At 43.5% G+C, this 20,683-nt stretch overlaps 5 protein-coding genes across 5 annotated transcripts; 2 read left to right on the top strand and 3 right to left on the bottom strand.

The window, feature by feature from the left end:
* On the top strand, positions 197-4,314 carry LOC8086307 (dihydrolipoyl dehydrogenase 1, mitochondrial). The gene is made up of 2 exons (XM_002457724.2): positions 197-632; positions 2,733-4,314. The coding sequence occupies exons 1-2, from the start codon at positions 369-371 to the stop codon at positions 3,981-3,983; spliced, it is 1,515 nt and encodes a 504-aa protein (XP_002457769.1). The 5' UTR covers positions 197-368; the 3' UTR covers positions 3,984-4,314.
* Positions 4,700-8,200, bottom strand: LOC8086306. The gene is made up of 7 exons (XM_002455526.2): positions 7,841-8,200; positions 6,260-6,359; positions 5,624-5,719; positions 5,501-5,553; positions 5,251-5,299; positions 5,106-5,153; positions 4,700-5,031 (listed from the first exon to the last, which is right to left on the bottom strand). Exons 1-7 carry the CDS (start codon positions 8,092-8,094, stop codon positions 4,936-4,938), a joined length of 696 nt encoding a protein of 231 aa, XP_002455571.1. The 5' UTR covers positions 8,095-8,200; the 3' UTR covers positions 4,700-4,935.
* On the bottom strand, positions 8,551-12,097 carry LOC8075298 (craniofacial development protein 1). The gene is made up of 5 exons (XM_021456621.1): positions 11,927-12,097; positions 10,410-10,490; positions 9,673-9,797; positions 9,399-9,578; positions 8,551-9,082 (listed from the first exon to the last, which is right to left on the bottom strand). Exons 1-5 carry the CDS (start codon positions 11,964-11,966, stop codon positions 8,708-8,710), a joined length of 801 nt encoding a protein of 266 aa, XP_021312296.1. The 5' UTR covers positions 11,967-12,097; the 3' UTR covers positions 8,551-8,707.
* LOC8086305 (ubiquitin-40S ribosomal protein S27a) lies at positions 12,180-13,094 on the top strand. The gene has a single exon (XM_002457723.2). The coding sequence runs from the start codon at positions 12,387-12,389 to the stop codon at positions 12,852-12,854; it is 468 nt and encodes a 155-aa protein (XP_002457768.1). The 5' UTR covers positions 12,180-12,386; the 3' UTR covers positions 12,855-13,094.
* On the bottom strand, positions 15,410-19,355 carry LOC8075297. The gene is made up of 7 exons (XM_002455524.2): positions 19,058-19,355; positions 17,393-17,441; positions 17,002-17,310; positions 16,590-16,638; positions 16,406-16,500; positions 16,167-16,291; positions 15,410-15,769 (listed from the first exon to the last, which is right to left on the bottom strand). The coding sequence occupies exons 1-7, from the start codon at positions 19,225-19,227 to the stop codon at positions 15,712-15,714; spliced, it is 855 nt and encodes a 284-aa protein (XP_002455569.1). The 5' UTR covers positions 19,228-19,355; the 3' UTR covers positions 15,410-15,711.

Here is a 20,683-nt window from a genome sequence, read left to right as displayed (position 1 = left end):
CACGGGCATATTTGCTAGTTGAACAATATTTGTCAAATACAAACGAAAGTATCACTATTCATATTTTGTAAAAAAATTTGGAAGTAAACAAGGCCTATATTTTCATTTGGAAGTGCGACTAGCCCTTCATCGTACGGTCTGGAGCGAGCGTGAACCCTATTTGATCGGGCCCCACCGGCGAGGCCGCAACGCGATAGGCGCTTCCCGTTTTGCTTCCTCCTCCATTCCATCCCACCTTTTTCTTCTTCCCATCTCGATTCTCGACTCTTTCTCTCTCTCTCTCTCTCTCTCTCTCCCTCTTTCCAGCGCGGATCTCTTTTTCGGGGAGGGAGAGGACCAAGGAAGCGCCCGCGGAGAGAGAGAGGGAGATGGCGCTCGCTATCCTGGCGAGGCGGCGGGCGGCGGAGGCCGTGCTGCGGCGGCCGCAGGCGGCGGCGGCGGGGGCGGCCGTGTCCGCCTGGAGGGCGTACGCGGCGGCGGGCGAGGAGAGCGACGTGGTCGTGGTGGGCGGCGGGCCCGGAGGGTACGTGGCGGCGATCAAGGCCGCGCAGCTCGGGCTCAAGACCACCTGCATCGAGAAGAGGGGCACCCTCGGCGGGACCTGCCTCAACGTCGGATGCATCCCATCCAAGGTGATGCCCTAGTTCGCCGTCTCCCTCACCTACCCCCATTGCTGTGCTACACCAATCTCTTTGTTGCTACGTGATGATGTATGGTTTGGGGTGTTAGATCTGTGAGAGTTTGAGAATCGCCGATGATTTGGGGGTACACTAGGCCATATAGGTCATATGGTGGTGAACCTAACCTGCCAGGCCATTCATGATGCTGTTGCTTGGGCGTGTGCTTCAGCTTTGTTTCTACAGTGGATTAAGTTGGTGATCCTGGGAGCTTTCTACACTGCTATTAGTATTTCAGAAGCAGTTTCGTTTCACAGCATTAGACTTTTTGTTCAAAATCTACTATCAAGTATTGGTATTAATTATGAACCGATCTCCTGTTATGTCTAGAAGTGTTCAGTTTGTCTCTGCTGTCCATTTGGAATCTTGTGCGAGCATGGTTTTTGAGGCGTTGCCTAGGCGTTGAGGCGTACCCAGGCACCACACGGTTTTAAGTTATGCCATATCGCCTAGGCATCCAGGCGTACCCCCAGCGCCATAGGACGCCACAACATCTAAAAAACCATGCATGCGAGATATTTTATAAAGTGCTTGTGTAATTGTGTTTCTTTGAAATTTGGTTTGTTTGCAGTACAGCACCATTGAAGTTACTAGTATTGTTTTTGTGTGCATCACAGTCATGAACAAGTATTTTGAAATTGTTTGATGTGCCAATAATCAATGGCCAATAGGACACCGTTGAAGTTACTTCATTTTGGTTGCACTTTCCACTATTGACTCCCTCCATAGTCCATACCCCTAAAGAAAGTCATTTAGGACAACGACACGGTCTCCAAAGCCTAACTTTGACTCCTTGTTTTTATAAAAATATTTATCAAAAAGTGGTATATATATATTTTTATGAAAGTATTTTTCAAGACAAATCTATTCATATGGTTTTCACATTTCCAAACTCAACAACTTAAAAGTTATTCATGATTTATATCCCCAATGTTTGACCCAAACCTTGTCCAAAACGACTTTTTATGTGTATGGAGGGAGTATTTTTTTACAGTTAAAGAACTGTTATGTTTTTATATAATTAGTTACAAACTATGTGGAACACTTCTTTTTTGTGTTGCAACTTTTGGCAGCATTTTGTCACACCATATGGCCATGGGCTGTGAGGACCAAGGCAGAGATCAAGAGATCACTACTTTGTTTCTGTTTTTCTTTCTATACCATTGCTTGCTCAGGGCCCTTGGAGACTTGTAGATACAATCTGGAATTCCACCAGGTTCCCATGTTTCATGGGCCCAATTGTTAATAAAAGCATAGTTTGGTTCATTTTTATGGTTCGTTTGTTTACTACCATAGGCATATGAAACAGGCTCAAAGCCATGTTCCTCGTCTAGGCAATGTGGAAACATTTTTGCCTCCACCTTGTAAAAACCTTCCATAAGTAGAGTTTCTCCTATCCCATCGACGTGGAAACTTTGTAAACCTTTGTGATTTTGGGTACATCAGGTCACCCTAGTGAGTTGCACTATTAAATTTAGAACCTATTCACTCTTTCACAAATTTTCTGTCTTAATAAACCCTTATTTGCTTCACTGGGGTGTGGTGTGGGTATCTTCATGGAAAACTGACTGGGTGTATTTTGTCAACTTGGCTAACTATGCAGTGCAGCATAAATGGAAGTGCTTTGTGTTCCTCACTTTTTACTTGCTGTACAGTACTGTTCATGACTACGTGTTGAGTATCTTATCTTTGTATTGGAGACATGCTCCTTAGAGATATGTAAGTCGATAGTATTCATGAGATCATCCAGAGACATTCTTCATTTTTATGGTATAAGTGGATTACATGGGATCTAAATTTCTTGCTTAGGGGCTTCCATCCAATAACTTGAATGTAAGATTATATTGTAGTATTCCCTAGGATCATCAACATAGTGATGTGCATTTTCTTCTTTTGGATTTGAGACGAGCATATTTTATGTTGGATTTATACATCCTTTTATAGTTCTTGTATAACTGCACCTAGAGAATTGTTTACTTCAGTTGTTTGGCATTATGGACCATTTTCATTTAGGACACTTCTGATTTTATCCATGCTTTACTTTACATATTTCAGGCTCTTTTGCATTCATCACATATGTACCATGAAGCAATGAGTTCTTTTGCACACCATGGAGTTAAGTTTTCAAATCTGGAAGTGGACCTCCCAGCCATGATGGCTCAGAAAGACAAAGCTGTGGCAGGGCTAACAAAAGGAATTGAAGGGCTCTTTAAAAAGAACAAGGTGACTTATGTTAAGGGCTTTGGGAAATTGTCATCCCCCTCAGAAGTGTCAGTCGATTTGATTGATGGTGGTAGCACTGTTGTCAAAGGCAAAAACATAATAATTGCAACTGGGTCTGATGTAAAATCACTTCCAGGAATAACAATTGATGAGAAGAAAGTGGTTTCATCTACTGGTGCACTGTGCTTGTCAGAGATCCCGAAGAAACTGGTGGTAATTGGAGCAGGTTATATTGGCCTTGAGATGGGTTCAGTCTGGAACCGCCTTGGTTCAGAGGTCACTGTTGTTGAATTTGCACCAGATATAGTACCATCAATGGATGGCGAGGTCAGGAGGCAGTTCCAACGCATGCTAGAAAAACAGAAGTTCAAGTTCATGCTCAAGACAAAGGTTGTTGGGTGTGATACCAGTGGAGATGGCGTAAAGCTGACACTTGAGCCTGCAGCTGGTGGTGAGCAGACCATCCTTGAAGCAGATGTTGTCCTTGTCTCTGCTGGCAGAACCCCATTTACTTCTGGGATTGGGCTTGAAACTCTTGGTGTTGAGACAGACAAGGCTGGCAGGATCCTTGTTGATAAGCGCTTCATGACCAATGTGAAGGGAGTCTATGCAATTGGGGATGCCATCCCTGGTCCCATGCTTGCCCATAAAGCTGAAGAGGATGGTGTCGCATGCGTAGAGTTCATTGCTGGAAAGGAAGGCCATGTTGACTATGACACAGTTCCTGGTGTGGTCTATACGCATCCAGAAGTTGCATCTGTTGGCAAGACTGAGGAGCAGGTGAAGGATCTAGGAATTGCCTATCAAGTGGGCAAGTTTCCACTTTTGGCTAACAGCCGTGCGAAGGCCATTGATGACGCTGAAGGGGTAGTTAAGGTGATCGCAGAGAAGGAAACTGACAAGATTCTGGGTGTGCACATAATGGCACCCAATGCTGGTGAAATCATCCATGAAGCCGTCCTCGCCTTGCAGTATGGAGCATCCAGTGAGGACGTTGCTCGAACATGCCACGCACACCCTACAGTGAGCGAAGCCCTCAAGGAGGCTTGCTTGCAAACCTTCGATAAAGCAATCCACATATGATTTCTCATTTTCTGTTTCTTTACCATCCGAACTGGTGGCTCAACAAGATCCAAAGTTTGTGGTAATTTTGGGTCTGTTGGAACAAAAGGCCCCTGATTGCCCTTTCGTTTTGTTGGCGATACTGTGAATTGACCCTTTGCCAAGTTCCCCACATCTTATAGCCGTTTATGCTTCCTTGGCTTGGCTTATCCATCCAAATAATATTCTGAACCATATTTGCTGTTTATGCTCATGAACCATTGATGGATACATTTCTGACGTTCTAGTAACCTTTGTGTCGCGATATTTCATTGTGACTCGTACTGGATGGCCGTGTTTGTGCCTTTTCTTTTTCTGTTGTAGCATTTGTTTAACATTCTTATGCTGATATAAATGTGATTTAGTTGCATCGCTGAGGATTGAGGAACATGATACTAATGCATGCAGTGTAACAGTATCAGATGAACACGCACACATGCGCATACACTCACAACAGCATCGTTTCTCTCAGATGAATGAGGATGTCTGCACGGTCCACTTATCGAGACCGGCATATACGTTTGCATCAAGCTCGTGTTCATCTGGTAACAATGATTCATTAAATTGTATTACGTTCGGCATTGAGTGCCTCATGGCTCATGCTTGGTGCTTACCGCCAAGTAGCATTCTGGTGAATTTTACTGAGAATGAATGACCTGAGACATGCTTCCAATAAGAATATTCAGCGGTTATATTGAGGACAAAAGAACATGATTAACAAATGACATAAAAGCAAGAAGCAGACTTCCAACTTTTGACATATTTGTATTCACACATGTATTCTCTTCCTTTTTGATACATTATTTGGCCACATCCAGAATGACATTACGCAATCTTTACATCTATTGTGGCATTGTGATGTGGATTCAATGGCTTCACTAGAACGAAACTAGAATTATTGTTATGGAGTGTTGAACACAGAAGAGTGACGCTGTCAAGCCTGAGGAATCTTGCTATTACGCTCCTTAGCAAATGTTGCAAAGCTTTCTAGACCTTTGAGAAGCAAGCTTTCCAGAAACGGTTTCAGTGCCTGATGAATGATAGTTGGATTGGTCAGTCAAGGATTTGCTATGCAAGCATAAGATTTATGCATATGCCACTTACTGATGCAACTGGGGCCAAAATTTCAGGAACTTCATATGCCACTGTCAGCTGCGTTTAGTAATGAAAAGGAAGATCATGTTTTAAAAGAAACATATCACCCGAAGTTAAAAACAAAAGTCACAATTTCACAAGGCTGAATACTCACTTGTACTCTACACGAGGATGAGCTTTTGGGGAAGAACCGGACAGCACCTCTGCAACAAGCAAAATTGGTTACTTTTAACTTCCAGGGTGTTAAGCTTCGAAAAAGGCAAAGCACTCAAAGCACAGGCCACTCACAAAAAATATTATTGTACTGAACCCAATCAAGTGAAGTAAAATGCTGCAGTGAAACTGAAGTACTGAGGACTAATTTATGTATGCAATAGCCACAGATCCTGTAATACTGTACTCACCTATTAGGAAGACCTTCAAGAGATCGCCAATGAATCTTCTGGTTTTTAGTTGGCTGACATGCGGAGCAATGTCAATGAATGTTCACATGTAAAACTGATAGCCTTGTAATAGCAGATACTTACTGTCATGTTACGTGCAAGCCAAGAAAATTCTACATCCCGCCCAAGGACCTCGTACTTCAGAGTCCACCGTGAAAGATCAGGTTTATCTTCAAGGACCTGTAAATTAATTTGCACAAGCGTGTGTTAAAACTGAACAAACTTAATGTAGCACAATAATTGCAAAGCCAAGCATTAGTAAAGGAAACAGCACACAATAACCATAGTAACTAAAGCAGAGGAAAAAACACACTGAAACCATATTGACAACGCTACAAACAAGGGGCAACAAAAAAGAAACATAGTCTAGTACTGAGGCGAAGAGAAAGATCTATGCATCATATAGTTCATGTAGATTTTATAGTCTTCAAATAATACTATATCTCTTTGCAATTTGTCAAGACAACAAATTCGAAAAAGTATTTATTATTTTGAAAAATTGCAAACAGGGAGGGGCGAAGCTGCATTGAGAGTAGGGGGTGCAAATGCAACCCCACTAAAAATGTTTAACAGTCATTTTGTCTAATTTTTCACCATATATGCACCCCTACGTAACATGTATATGCAACTACAAGGCAACAACACCCCCCTCCCCCCTTTAATTTTCTCTAGCTTCACTACTGCAAACAGCGGTAGTATTACTAAATCTTAGACAATCACCTTGACAGACGAGATGAATGGCATCCACTGAGGAATGGTCTCCCGTTCTGAGTAACACTGATAGGCCACCGAGCATGGAACATCAACTTCAAGCTCAGTGCTGTTCAGAATACAACAATCAGTCACATAATCATATTAGGGAAAAAATGATGAATGAACTTCTATGAAACGTTAAGCAGGTAAGTTCAGCAAGCTATTCACCAAAGATGTTTCTGAAGTTTTCAAATACAAGGAGACTCCAGTACGAGTTTACAGTGTTGGGAAGATTTTTTTTTTAGGCCCTGTTTAGATTGGAGATGAAAATTTTTAGGTGTCACATCGGATGTGTCGGAAGGATGTCGGGAGGGGTTTTTAGAAACTAATAAAAAAAACAAATTACATAGCTCGTCAGAAAACTGCAAGACAAATCTATTAAGCATAATTAATTTACCATTAGCACATGTGGGTTACTGTAGCACTTAAGGCTAATCATAGAGTAACTAGGCTTAAAAGATTTATCTCGCGATTTTCAACCAAACTGTGCAGTTAGTTTATTTTTTATGTATATTTAATGTTCCATGCATGTGTCCAAAGATTCGATGGGATGGATGAAAAATTTTTGGATGGGGAACTAAACAGGGCCTTAATCAAAACTCATGCATAACCCCGTACTCAGCAGTCACCTATACAACTATAAAGCAGGGAACAGTGACATTTTCTCTGCACTTTGAATTCAGATTAGGCCCTGTTTAGTTCCCCACCTAAAAATTTTTCATCCATCCCATCGAATCTTTAGACACATACATGGAACATTAAATGTAGATAAAAAAATAAACTAATTACACAGTTTAGTTGAGAATTGCGAGACGAATCTTTTAAGCCTAGTTACTCTATGATTAGCCTTAAGTGCTACAGTAACCCAAATATGCTAATGACAGATTAATTATGCTTAATAAATTTGTCTTGCAGTTTCCTGACGAGCTATGTAATTTGTTTTTTTATTAGTTTTTAAAAACCTCTCCCGACATCCTTCCGACACATCCGATGTGACACCCAAAAAATTTTCGTTCCCAATCTAAACAGGCCCTTAGACTCAATATGGTCAGATTTATGCCTTGCCTATTGCGAGTACATACCAACATTTATTGCATCTAGCCCCGTAACATAATTCCTGGGCCCTACAAAATCCAGCCTTATCCAATGCAAACCGGCATTTCTTGTGGCAGCCATGAGAAATAGTCATCAGAAGATTACACAAGCTATTCACTCCATGGACCACCGTCCGTAGATGTCAATACTACATTTCATTTCACCCAAATTCCCAGTTCGTGCCCAGTATAAAATATTAAAATTCATTGGACGAAAATCATTGGACTCCCCTTCAAGCAAACATTGGTTTCTGGTGTACTAATCAGCAAGCAACGTAGCTCAATCAACTAGGGGAAAAGGAAGATTTCTCCAATCCAAGTGAATCAGAAGGCAGTAACAATGGGTAGCACAGGTCAAAGCTACGATATACCAATTCAACCGAGAAACTCGAGCACTTTTTTTTTTGGCACGCGCTGGATCCGGTAGAATCAGAGGGAATAAGAAGAAACGTACGTGCACTCCTGCCAGTCCATGGCGACAGGAGAGAACAAGGCAGGCCTTGCGCTTGCTCTCGCTCTCGCCCCGCTGCTGACGCTGCTCGCCTTCCCCTCCCATCTTCGCCTCATCCACCACCGGCTGCCGCTGCTGACGCACAGCACCTTGCTCCGCGATGGCCTCAGGGCCAGCGACGGCGAGGGCGGGGCGACCGCCTCGAGGCTCGCCTTCCCGGCGGCTGGGTGGTAGTACAACGCGGCTCCCGCGGCCATGGCTTGCTCTCCGGCTCGCTCCTGAGCTGTGAGCGCGTGCGCCGCACGTGGCCGTGTTGTATTGGTTGGTTGTTGGTTAGGCAGCCGCTGTCTCCCGGCGACCACAAGAATAAAAAAATTCAACGGGCTATGGGCTATTCAATAGCAATTTTTTTGGCGTGCAGGGGTGGTTCAGCCTGAGTTTTCAGGTTCCAGTAAACTGACTCATCACTGATGCGAGCAGATTTGGCTTACTAGCATGATGAGGTGATTAATCAACAGCGGAACAGCCTCATCATAAACATCAACACACTGAAAGCACGGTCCTTCACCCAGTTTTTCCTCAAGCTTTCTGAGCTCTCTGCTGCTGGTTCGTCAAGAGTTTCCCTGTTTCAGAAATGTTGCCAAACCCAGCCTCTCTTCAATCATGAGTGCGGACCGGCATATACAGTTATGCACATGCATGACGCATCTTGATTCGTAATCAACACATTATAATTCTCGAAGAGGAAAAAAAACCAACAGATTGAATGGGACTGCAAGGCATTGACAATTTAGTGTCTACCATTATCTCAAAAGAATGTCTACAGCAAGGAGTGGAGAAAAAGGCCTCCAAACACGGTACATTTCAGTCCTACACATCGTCCTCCCGCATATCTGTCTTCCGCTTGGACATCAATGACAGCCGGGCATCCCGCTCGCGCTCAAACTCGCGGTAATCAGTTCGCTGCAGGAACGATTGCTTGTCGAGGTACTGGTTCGAGCTCTTCTTGTAGGCGTCCAGCTCTTCCTCCAGGCCTCGGTTCTCTTCCTTGTACTCTCCCCAGTCTTTCTTCGTCTTGTCCAGGACGCTCAGCTTCTGCTTCTTCCGTATTTGCTCTAGAATGTTATCAACAGCTGATGGGGCGGCACCAGCTGCCTTGGCCTTCTCAATTGCCTCCTTTGAATTAGCATCGACCAATTTCTTGATTTCGATGTCCTTGCCAGCAAAGTCCCTTACCTCAGTGATCTGTCGGATCATGTGAAAGTACAAGTTAAGCCTTCTGACATTAAAGCTGACAAACATATTGCAAAAGCCTTCCACAGCTATGATGTCAGGGAGTGACCATATTTCTGTGCTACCATAAACTTATTGGTGTTTTGAACTTCTAAACCATGATTTAAATAAAATGAACTTAAAATGGCACTAGTAGACATGTGAGAAGACATTTGGTTACAGATAAGATAAGCCATGTGCTGTTACAATTTTTTTTCAAGAAACTCTATTTTACATTATCCAATAATAACAAAAAAAAAGTTTTGTGATGCTGACAGTTTCGATTTACCTCCACTTTCCCTCGTCCAGATGCCATAGCAGCGGCATTTTTGGCAGCTGCAAGGGCCTTTGCTGCAAGTTTTTTGGCATCCTCGCTCATTTCATGTTGTGTCTGTTGTTGCCCATTTTTCGATCCTTGATCGACAGTGCATGACTTACTTGGTGAAAGGCCTAGAACAGTCATCCAATTCTACAAGGTAACAGTAACTGTCAAAAATGCAACCAGCAGATGTTTCACAAAGCAACCTAAATGCTGCTAAGTTCATAAAACAAATATTACTCACATTTGTTGATTTAATTTTCTTTTCTTTTGCTGCTGTACTGAGCTTCGTCATTGCAGGTTTGGGCATCTTATTAGGCAAACCACTGTTCATTTTCTTCCAAATGTCCTCCACACGTGATTTTGCATCTGCAACGAAAAGAAAAAATTCAGGCTGTGTGTTAAAGAAGCATTTGTTAATATAATAATTAAAGCATGTGCATTGTGCATAGCTGCATACTTAGGATCAAACACGCATGACATGTAACACTATGATGTCTAGATCTAAAAATATGGTGCATGTGTATCACAAGTTCATTTATTTATCACATTTGCCACTTGAGCAAACAGGCATCCTATACAAGCTCATGTATGTTAATGCTCAAATAATCTAGATTTCATTTTCCTTCCAGCTGTCCCTAAAAATATTTTGCTATATACCATAAAAGAAGCATTACTAGGAAAATAAGATACATACTAAATACTAAACCTAGAGTACGGTGGATCCTAATTCATAACATCTAGTGAAAAGAACAAAAGTTACCGAGAGGCCACAGTGTGCTGAACTTTGCAACAAGCATCAATCATGAATGCAAACACATTGCAGTATGAATATGATCCATAGCCTATATATACATTTCACAAATTTGCTGACCCAAATATCTAAAAGGCTTGTTTCTGATTCATGTGCACAAAAACATAGCCTTATTTCGGAACACAGAGGAGCAACTCAAAGCCTGGGTGAACAAACAGTATGCATACCAGCATCATGAGACTCTTGATTTGAGCTACTGGTATTTGCAGAAGCAGGAAGTGTTTTATCTGCAGCCGCACCTTTTGACCCTGGATCACAACACATAACAGAAAATTTACATTCACAGAGCCTCTAACTGAAAAAAGAATGAGGAACAATTACCCCCTGGTATGAGAAAATGTTAGGGGTTCTGATTAGATATTAGTTGCGTTCTTAGCAAGAAACAGCAGCTGTCCATTCTAACAAAACTTTACCCTTTTGTTGAATCCTTTCAGCAAACTTGCAATCAAAATATCATGCATGCATCTTCCTGACTAGTGACCAGAAACAGACATATGTTTTTTACTCAATAAAAGATTAAAAAGGAGAGAAAAAAAAATATCCAGAAACTATGGCCTTGTTTACTTCCCGAATTTTTTTGCAAAATGCTACTGTAGCTCTTTAGTTTGTATTTGACAAATATTGTCTAATTATAGGTTAACTGGCCTCAAAAGATTCGTTTCGCAAATTACATACGAACTATGTAATCAGTTATTTTTTATTTATATATTTAATGTTCCATGCATGTACCGCAAGATTCGATGTGACAGGAAATCTGAGACATTTTGCAAAATATATCGGGAAGTAAACAAGGCCTATATCAAACGTGCTAGTCCAAAACTGTTGCACATTTTCATGAGTAACAGAAGTGCACTATACAAAGGTCATCCATTCAACTAGCTTGGAAGTCAAAACTGATTCTATTGGAAGTTATCTGATCAAATCTTTTAAACGGTTTTCTGATCACTGATCAAATCTTTTAAACGGTTTTCTGATCAAATTAACAGGACTAGTGCCAACTGTTGGGCCATACATTATCCATTATTACAGAGGTAGACATAAAAAATAGTTGTCCATTCTAAACCAAAGTATCAAAAGATGCAGAACCCTTAGTAACATGTACTCAAGGGTCAGAACAAAAAATGAACTGCATGTTCCATCATAACCATCTTGCAATGTACCCCACATACTAAAGGTATCAGGAACTTATTTATGCATTTGAAGCTGTTATCTCATCCTACTTAAGAGCCTTGCATCAAAATTAGTCATGGCATATGAATCTTAAAAGACAAATCTGCAGACTTATCCTATCAACAGTCCTCTGTTTGTGCCGGCATGAAAAGTCAGGATTACTCACATAGTCACATGCATGGTAGGACAAACTGTAGGTACCCTGAGCTGTTAACAATCTAATGGCAAGGTTTGAGCATAGACTACCAAATCCAAATGCAACCACTATACCAAGGAAAAGCAAGTAATGAACAGTAATCTTATCAAGAGCCGTACAGGACTGCGATGCCCAGCAGACACATAACATGTTACGAACAACAGAGAGGAAGATCCCTGCACTAAATACGGAATTGGACGCGCAAATCCCACAAGGAACGCACCATCTATCTAACTTGTAATAATCTCGAACTCCAATCCCATGGATGCAACCAAGCAAAGCATTCCATTCCACCAGGATTTGTTTGGGGATTAGTACCTGAGCCTCCCACGTCCCCGGCGGAGCTAGTCGACGCCATCTCCGAATCAATCCCTCTCGTCCCCGGCGGTTGTTGGCTTCGGCTTCCGCACCGCTCGGGACTCGGGCGGCGGCAGCGGAGGTGTCGCCGCAGCTAAAGACAGAGAAAGGGAGAGGAGAGGACAGAACAAACTTGGGCACAAAAGGTACAAGGCCCAGCCCAACCTCGGAGGGACACATAGAAAAGCCCATTCGGCCCAGCAACTCCCATCAACGTAGGCCCATATATGCCGTCCGATCCAAATCGTTTTGGATCCAACGGGAGAGAGCTCCCCATCCGAGCTATAAAAGAATCATCTCTCTCTCCTCCTAAACCCTAGTCGCCGCCCACACACACATCCCCCACCATCCCCGCCGCCGCAGGCGAGAAACCTCAGGTAAGGGCGGGCGGCAGCCGCCGGAGCCGGGCGCGCCTGCCAAGATGCAGATCTTCGTGAAGACCCTGACGGGGAAGACCATCACGCTGGAGGTGGAGTCCTCGGACACCATCGACAACGTGAAGGCCAAGATCCAGGACAAGGAGGGCATCCCGCCGGACCAGCAGCGGCTCATCTTCGCGGGGAAGCAGCTGGAGGATGGGCGCACCCTGGCCGACTACAACATCCAGAAGGAGTCGACGCTGCACCTGGTGCTCCGCCTGAGGGGAGGCGCCAAGAAGCGCAAGAAGAAGACGTACACCAAGCCCAAGAAGATCAAGCACAAGCACAAGAAGGTGAAGCTCGCCGTGCTCCAGTTCTACAAGGTGGACGACGCCACCGGCAAGGTCACCCGCCTCCGCAAGGAGTGCCCCAACGCCGAGTGCGGCGCCGGGGTCTTCATGGCCAACCACTTCGACCGCCACTACTGCGGTAAGTGCGGCCTCACCTACGTCTACAACCAGCAGGCGTAGAGGAGAAAGAAGGGAAATGGAAAGTCTTGCTAGGTGATGATAATCTTCTTTTTTTCGTTTTGTTTTGTCGCGTGTTAGTAGTTTTGTTGGAATTGGAACAGAACACCTGCTGCATCTCTCTCTTATGGCGAGGATGCCAACTTTTGTTTTGATCATATCATGTCGTTATGGGTCCTGTCAAGCACTCACTGTTGAATTCGAGTTATGTTTGGGTTAATCTTATACTATGTTTTCATTTCATGTTGCGATTCTCGGCTCCTGAGTTGGTAATTTGCGAATTACTGCGAGTAATCGATTGGATTGGATACATGTCACTGTATGATGTAGTATGTTAGCCGTGCTGATATGTGATCGAAACACATTTTCTACCTCTATGATTAGCATGTGTGGGGCTGTGTTGGATAAGGTGGTGATGACTCGTCTGGTTGCAGCATGGTGTGCTTCTGCTGCTTAGTATCATGGCTTTTGTTTAATGCCCATGATACTGTTAGCCCATGTTACAATCACTATGTCCTGCTGCTCAACAATGCCATGATCTCAACTTCTCTGAGTGCCAACTTCTCTGAACTGTATTTCTTCGATGGTGCTCTTGTAGAATTCATTAATATCAGTGAGAATCTATATATTTTGTTAATTGGGCGTTTTGTGAGAAGCCCAGCCGGACCACAAGCTCAAACGGGTCTTTGATGGCGTGATTAGTTGGTTGCCCAGCCTAGCATGGCTTGCACCAGGGAACATGCTCAGAGTTTTTGGTTGGTTGAATTCATCTAGTCTCTGTTTGGTGTTACATGCATGCACAAGCAAATTCACTAACGTGATGCAGAATTCTGTAATTCACAAACGAGATGCAGAATTGTGTGTTTAGTTGCCTGTACATACGCAAGTGTTTGGTTACCTCTTGCAAGAGTTGGTGAGGAACTGAGGATACGGGATATCTACTGCTATCTAGCATCAACGAGTGCTCACATCACGTCAACTTCCTAATCGACAAAGATGATAATAGGCTGAACTAACATTGTTGATTACTGTCATCATTAGACAGTTTGCAAACCGTGAGCTTGTAACTAGTGGCATTACAAGTCTGCAATTGGGAATCAGATCACCTGACGTGGGCTCAACCTAGGGATGGGTCCGCGGTTCTTCTATAGACTATAGTATAACTAAATAAAAAAATAAAGGAAAAATTTGTCTATTTAGTTCACTTAGGCCTTGTTTAGTTTCAAAAAATTTTACAAAATAGGAATAGTAGCACTTTCGTTTGTATTTGACAAATATTATCCAAATATAGACTAACTAGGCTCAAAAGATTCATCTCGTCAATTCCGACTAAACTATGCAATTAGTTTTTATTTTCATCTATATTTAATACTTCATGCATACGTCTAAAGATTAAAATTTTTGAGAACTAAACAAGGCCTTAGTTACGCTAGAAGAACCCGAACCGCGAGGATGAGAGCCATCCCTATCTTTAGCTCGACCTCGACGACGGCTCTCGGCAATCGCTCCATCGCTCGTTCTGACGTTCTGTACCGTCTCCCAGCATCCAAGCGCCCAGCTCGTTTCGTAGCTCACTTTGGCTCCTGGATCTGTATCGTCCCCCAGCACAAGAGGGGATCCAGGTTTAGTGACTTTGCTCCATAAAGTCACAATGTAACTTTACATCTATCTCCTACGTCCATCAAAGATCCAACGCCTTCCAAGAACTCAGTCCTGTAGCTCCTGCTTTTCTCACGGAACATTCGCAGGAGCACTCCAGTTTGACGTGGGAGTTTGTGTGATGCGCCGGCCGTCCCGCGCGCCGCTCCGCCTGCCTGGCCGCACGACCCCGCCGGCCGTCCGCGCGCCGCTCTGCTTGCTCGGCCGCGTGCTGCCTCGCCTGCTGGCCCTGACTCGCGAGCTGCAGTGCCAAACTGCCAATCGTCCCGGGCGCCACCTCCCCCTGCTGGCCCGAGAGCCGAGCCCGCCGGCCATCCCGTGCGCCGCCGCCGTGCTGGCCGCCTCATTTGCCGGCCATCCTGACCTCCTTGCCTGCTTGTCGTCGTGCGCATCCACATCCTCAACACAGGCCAAAGCACCAAAGGCACCAGCCTAGATACCGCCGTCTCCAATATTGCATCCTGATGGTTGCTTTGCTTGCTTTTATTTATCTTGTATGGATATAATTACTTGGATACAGCCATGCAGATCACAATATTATGCATTTGGTTGAGATTGCAAACTACACAGTGCTTAACAGAAGATAAGTATTTGCGTATCTCAAATTGCATTGAACTTTGTGGTTATTTAGCAAGACAATGGCAACAGTTCAATGCATCTATCAGTCAATTTGAGAGTCTGATTAATGTATGAATTGAAGACATCTATCTTCCTGTAATTACTATGTCGATTTGGAAACTCTGAATGGTGAAAGCGACGCATCGATGAACTCTGATTTGTAAACTCTGAATGGTAACAAAATGCGTTGATGAATCATCACATGTATCCTTCATGTGGCAAGAAGCATCCATACAGACTTTGCACAGAAATGAATCGTCACATGGTCTTTATGCTTCACATATCTGAAAGGTCATCAATTTGCAAAACATCACCGGACCACAAGATTAAAAAAAACATCGAGAATATTTTGTTATTAGCCAATCCCATTTTGTTTGCATGTCCATGGCTTCAACAGAACATCCGACTATTTTGTTTGAAAACGTGCAAAGTTGCCTTACACAAGGAGTCCACCCCACTACTTGATGGGTTTCCTGCTTCAAGTCATCAAAGTGATAAGCATCCTCTACTGTACGCATATTGTTATATCATTCGCTACAACAACAAAGGCAAGTCGGGTTAACATTGATATCATGAACTCAGATCACCCTTCCAGTGACGCCTTGCCTGGCAAACCTCTTATTGTATGCTTGCACTGGAACCTGTAAGAAACAGCATGAACTATTAGAAGGGATTGACCACAGTCAGGGCAGAAAATTTATTGTAGGGAACATAGTTATTGGATCAGGATTCAGTAACAGCTTAAAAAGAGTTAACCGATGTGGTTTCCCTCATCCAGAATTATCAAAACATATTAGTTACTACTCAAGCATCAAAGCCAAAGTAGATGCATAATCCAATAATTTCAAAAACAAAATACTGTTCATCTGTGAAACAAACTTGCAGTTTGACAATGCAGCCCTGAATCCTGATCCTATAGAGGTACGGAAATAATTTGTCATAGAAGACATTACATTCAACACTGTAAAAGGTATGAAAATTGTGGAAGAATCCCATAGCTGAATCAATTGTAAGATGATATCACAAAAGAAAAATTACCAAATAACATCTGAAAGAGAAGATTCTGAAGCGGAACATGGGGCATCAACAACTGGCATATGGTGCTGGTTATTCCCTGAACACACCGATTTGCTGCACTTTATATGCATTTGAAGAGGTACAACCTGAGGTGAAAAGTTTAGGTTCATGGAATTAACCTTGGGGAGTTGCTATGTAACAGAGTAATGCTCATAAACACAGATGAGTTATGTAAATTAATGCTGACAAAAGAACAATACCTTTTTGCTATAACGAAAATCACGTCTTGGCAGGAAATCCTGCGGTAGGTTCAATGTACTGGGACATCTTACCAACAAAAACAACTTGCTCGGTCCTTGAAGAGAATACAAATGGAAATGCAGTAAGTTAAAAGTGGTCTGTCACCTCAGCCAAACATATATAGCAAAAGAGAGGATACAATACCTGTGTAGGACAAACTCCCTGCTCCACATGATACAAGAGCACGGATAGCCTAGAAATACACAAGTTCTTTTATCATTCAAAGAGGACAAATTCTAAACAGATGCTGATAGTATAAGGACCCATGAAGTCACTCCATGTATTCATGCCTAGGGATGTGGCAATATACATACAAGGTTCGACTACTTAGCCATATGCTGAATTAGAATTACAAACCGATAATCTGTTATAAAGATAACAAACATTTTAAATATTGTTGTTCAAGTGGAGACAAAAAGGTATCATGTTTAAGATTTCCCATGGATACAACAATGAGATCTTAAGTGGATAGTACTCAATGCTTAACCAAGAACAAATCATAAAAAATAGTGTAATTCTAGATCCAGGGGAAAATGTTGGTGCAATAGTAGTTCACCTTCCGAGAAACAGATTGAGCTAACTTTGTTAGAGCATGCTCTTTGGCACTTCCTGGATCAAAGATACCATGAGAAATTGTAATGTCATAAACAAATAGGGGCCGTACAAGGCTTCCTCCAAGAATCAGGACGACTCCTTCAATGCTTGAAACTTCATCAAGTGCTTGCTGAAGAGAACAGAGTAAAGTAGAGATGCCATTCATCAACTTCTCGTGCTTCTTTATTCTACGTCTAACCTCCCTTTTTCGCGTGTTGTACCTTCTCTGATCAGATGGTTTGAGTTCAGCCGGTCGTAATGTCATTTCTGTCTAGAAATAATTATAATTTACAAACTGGTTACTTTCCAAAATAGATGGCAGTAGGGAAGTGTTTACTGAATGCTGAAATTACCATTTCCTCCTTTAAACTTGCAAATTCATTTTCAAGACTCGACAAAACCCTGGCAAAAGAGGAAATTTAAGACACTCCAAATACATTTAATAATTAATAGCACAGTACATACCGAGCCTAGCATATCTTACAAAAAAGAAACTACTGTGTTCTTCAATTGTTATGCATGGACATATATATTCAATAACACTCAACACAGTAGCCCCAAGCAAATAAGGTTTTGGAATGCACAATTTGAATAACTCAATTAGTAGTCAGATTGTTGGGACAGTGCTCCCATGAAACAAAACAAAAAAAAAACCTCTACCCACAGGGGTATGACAGCCCCTGGGCATCCTGCTTAAGAGCTTATGGTACAAGGTTAACCTTCTCATGCAAGTCGAGAAAATCCCCGAACCCCTCCCCCACCCATACACAATGGCACCGTTGCCATGTGAGAACCTGGGCCGGTCCTTAGACCTGTGCTTGGTGGGGAGGGATTTTTTAACCCCAATCCTAGCCTTCGCTCCTATGTCTGGTACTACAAACAAAAAGACCGCTAATGGCCAGGCGTACAGGTGTAGGGAGCATGTGTCCTATGTTTGGGTACTACAAACACAAAGATAAATCAATTACTATTCAGATAATACGTATCAGAACTCCAAGCTCCACATGTACATTCCTTTTCCTTGATTGTGCTATTAGTACATTGTTGTTAGTGGCTGTTGAGCATCGACCCTACTCAATGGTGTCAGAGATATATACACTTCATCAATAACTCAAGCACCAAAGAGAGTAGTCATATAACTGTTTGGACAGTGCCTTTCTTGTGAGTACAGGAAACTTTTGTCTGCATGTGAGCACACTGTGAAACTCATTGAGCATGAAAACCAAAAAGGGAATAAAACTCAACCTACAGTACTTAACAAACTACAAACTACCACCATGAGGCATCAATTGTCTATATACCGAAATAGAAGTAAATCAAGACAGCTTCGGCTCAGGATTGACAAGAAACGACACAAATGATAGTAAACGAAAATAGAGATCAAACAATATACGCACAAACGAAAAAAACCTGAGATTGGGGAGCTCAGCATAGATCCATAAGCAGGTTCCAAACAAAATACCTCAGCAGCCAGGACAAGACAATATCAAGAAACATTCAGCTAAAAGAGCATGGACAAACTAAGAATACATCTGAAATCAAGGTGTACCACAAAATTATACAGAAGCAAGTGGCTTAATGTGCAAATTAAATCTCCCGGTTTAAATAACTATCCAATTAATTTCCCAGCAATTCAGAGTTCAACTGCATGTAATGATCCAATCCACTATAGCCAGTCAATCCAAAGTTGTCATTCCGTTATCAGGCGAATTTCTCCATAGCATAAACACTAGAGCGTGAACTTATCCGAAAAATAAAGCTAATTCAAACCCTAGTTAGATTAATTGGCCTGGAGTTTGCTCTAGGCAACCATAAGCGTAGGTTCAATCCAATCAAATCGATCAAGACCAAAGCCGCGCACGATCAGATATACAACGAAAATGCAATATCAACTGCGGCAAATTGCTCGATTAGACCGAAACAAAGAATTTACACCGAAAACAACAATATCCGCCATAGATTCTACCAAATCCCAGCATTGCACAGGAGAAAATAGGGAGGGATACATCGGGGATTACGAGGGGATCTGGTGGTGCATGTAGAGGACGAAGCCAACGAGCTCCTTCACGACGTGGAACACCTCTGACCGCCGCAGCGCTGCCGCCGCCGCTTGCACCTCCACAAGTCCTATACCCCGCTGCTCGGCGCCGGCGCTGCCGCCGCAGGAGGAGGAGGTGTCGGTCTCCATCTCGTCGTGATCTCGCCGCCCCGCCCCGCCCCGCGCCGACCGCCGACCGTTAATAGGAATTCGAAATTTTTGGGAAGGTTTGAGCAGACCTGTTCCGTTGGGGGAAGAAGGTCCTCGTAGATGACTTTCCACCCAAAAGAGTCTTTGCCACTTAACGAGCATTTAATATAGCCGAAAAAACAAATTAATTGTACCGTTTATATATAAATCATGAGACTAAATGTTTAAATCTAATTAGTTCACAATTAAACACTAATTGCTAAATAAAACGAAATACGCCGTAGCCAAATTCAAAAGTTCTATATATTCTATATACTCTATTTGTCGGCGTCTAGACTCGCGGTCTAGGCACTAACAAGTATAAGTCTGCGTGACTGACCAAGCTTGGATGGTGATGCAAATGAGACACAGAGGGTTTATACTGGTTCGGGCATAGAATGCCCTACGTCCAGTGTGGCGGTGGATTCTGTATAACCTTGTACCCAAAGGTGCTTGCAGTAGGGGGTACAAGCTGGTTGCGAGAGAGGGCTAAGTCCCAGGTCTCGGCTTGGTGTGGACAGAGTGCGGGCTGTTGCTCTGTGAAAGAGTGTTGTGTGCGCGTGTGTTTTTCTAAACTTGTCCGATCTCTCCCCAGTTGTGAACCCTGGCTCCCCTTTTATAGTCCCAAGGGAAGGCCAGGTATTTACATGAGTAGATTTCTTTTATTGAAGGGTGAAAACACAGTGCCGACCCTGTTGAGGCTGGTCCATCTCGTCCTTGAGGGATGGTTGACAGCATGGCTACTCCTGTAGAGGGTTACCGAACCCTGTAGGGGTCGCGGGGGTCGGATCGCCGGTACTGCTGCATATCCTGTCAACAGTGGGAAATGACCACAAACAGTGGTGCTGATTTACCTCACCCATTCCCTTTCTCCTGTGCGGTAGTGTGCTACAGTGAACAGGGGTAAGGGTGTATAGTGACAGAGGTAAGGCCACAGTGACCGGGGTGGTTGAAACAGTCGTCGCCTTGCCCTGCCGCGTTATGGGGGCCGTCGCGTCCGTCATGTCGGGGGAAGTCTTGTTACCCAGGTGGAGTGGGGTCCGGCGCCCGAGCCTGGACGGGGTCGGGCGAAACGGAGCTTGCGTCCGAGACCCTGAGAGGTCGGGCGAGTCGGAACTGGCGTCCGAGGCCCTGAGGGGTCGGGCGAGTCGGAACTGGCGTCCGAGGCCATGAGGGGTCGGGCGAGTCGGAACTTGCGTCCGAGGCCCTGAGGGGTCGGGCGAGTCAGAACTGGCGTCCAAGGCCCTAATGGGTCGGGCGAGTCGGAACTTGCGTCCGAGGCCCTGATGGTTGTAATTAGTATGTTTTTTTGTGTTTTTTAACTGCTCTGATTTGGGTACCCCTTATTATGGTACCCAACAGTAGCCCCCGAGCCTCTGAAGGGGTAGGTTTACCTCTTTAGAGGTTCCTTCCTCGA

Source organism: Sorghum bicolor, chromosome 3 (assembly GCF_000003195.3).
Source record: "Sorghum bicolor cultivar BTx623 chromosome 3, Sorghum_bicolor_NCBIv3, whole genome shotgun sequence".
In the NCBI taxonomy this organism is placed as follows: domain Eukaryota; kingdom Viridiplantae; phylum Streptophyta; class Magnoliopsida; order Poales; family Poaceae; genus Sorghum; species Sorghum bicolor.
Note: the sequence above shows the minus strand (reverse complement) of the source record. Positions and strands in the feature narration are given on the sequence as shown.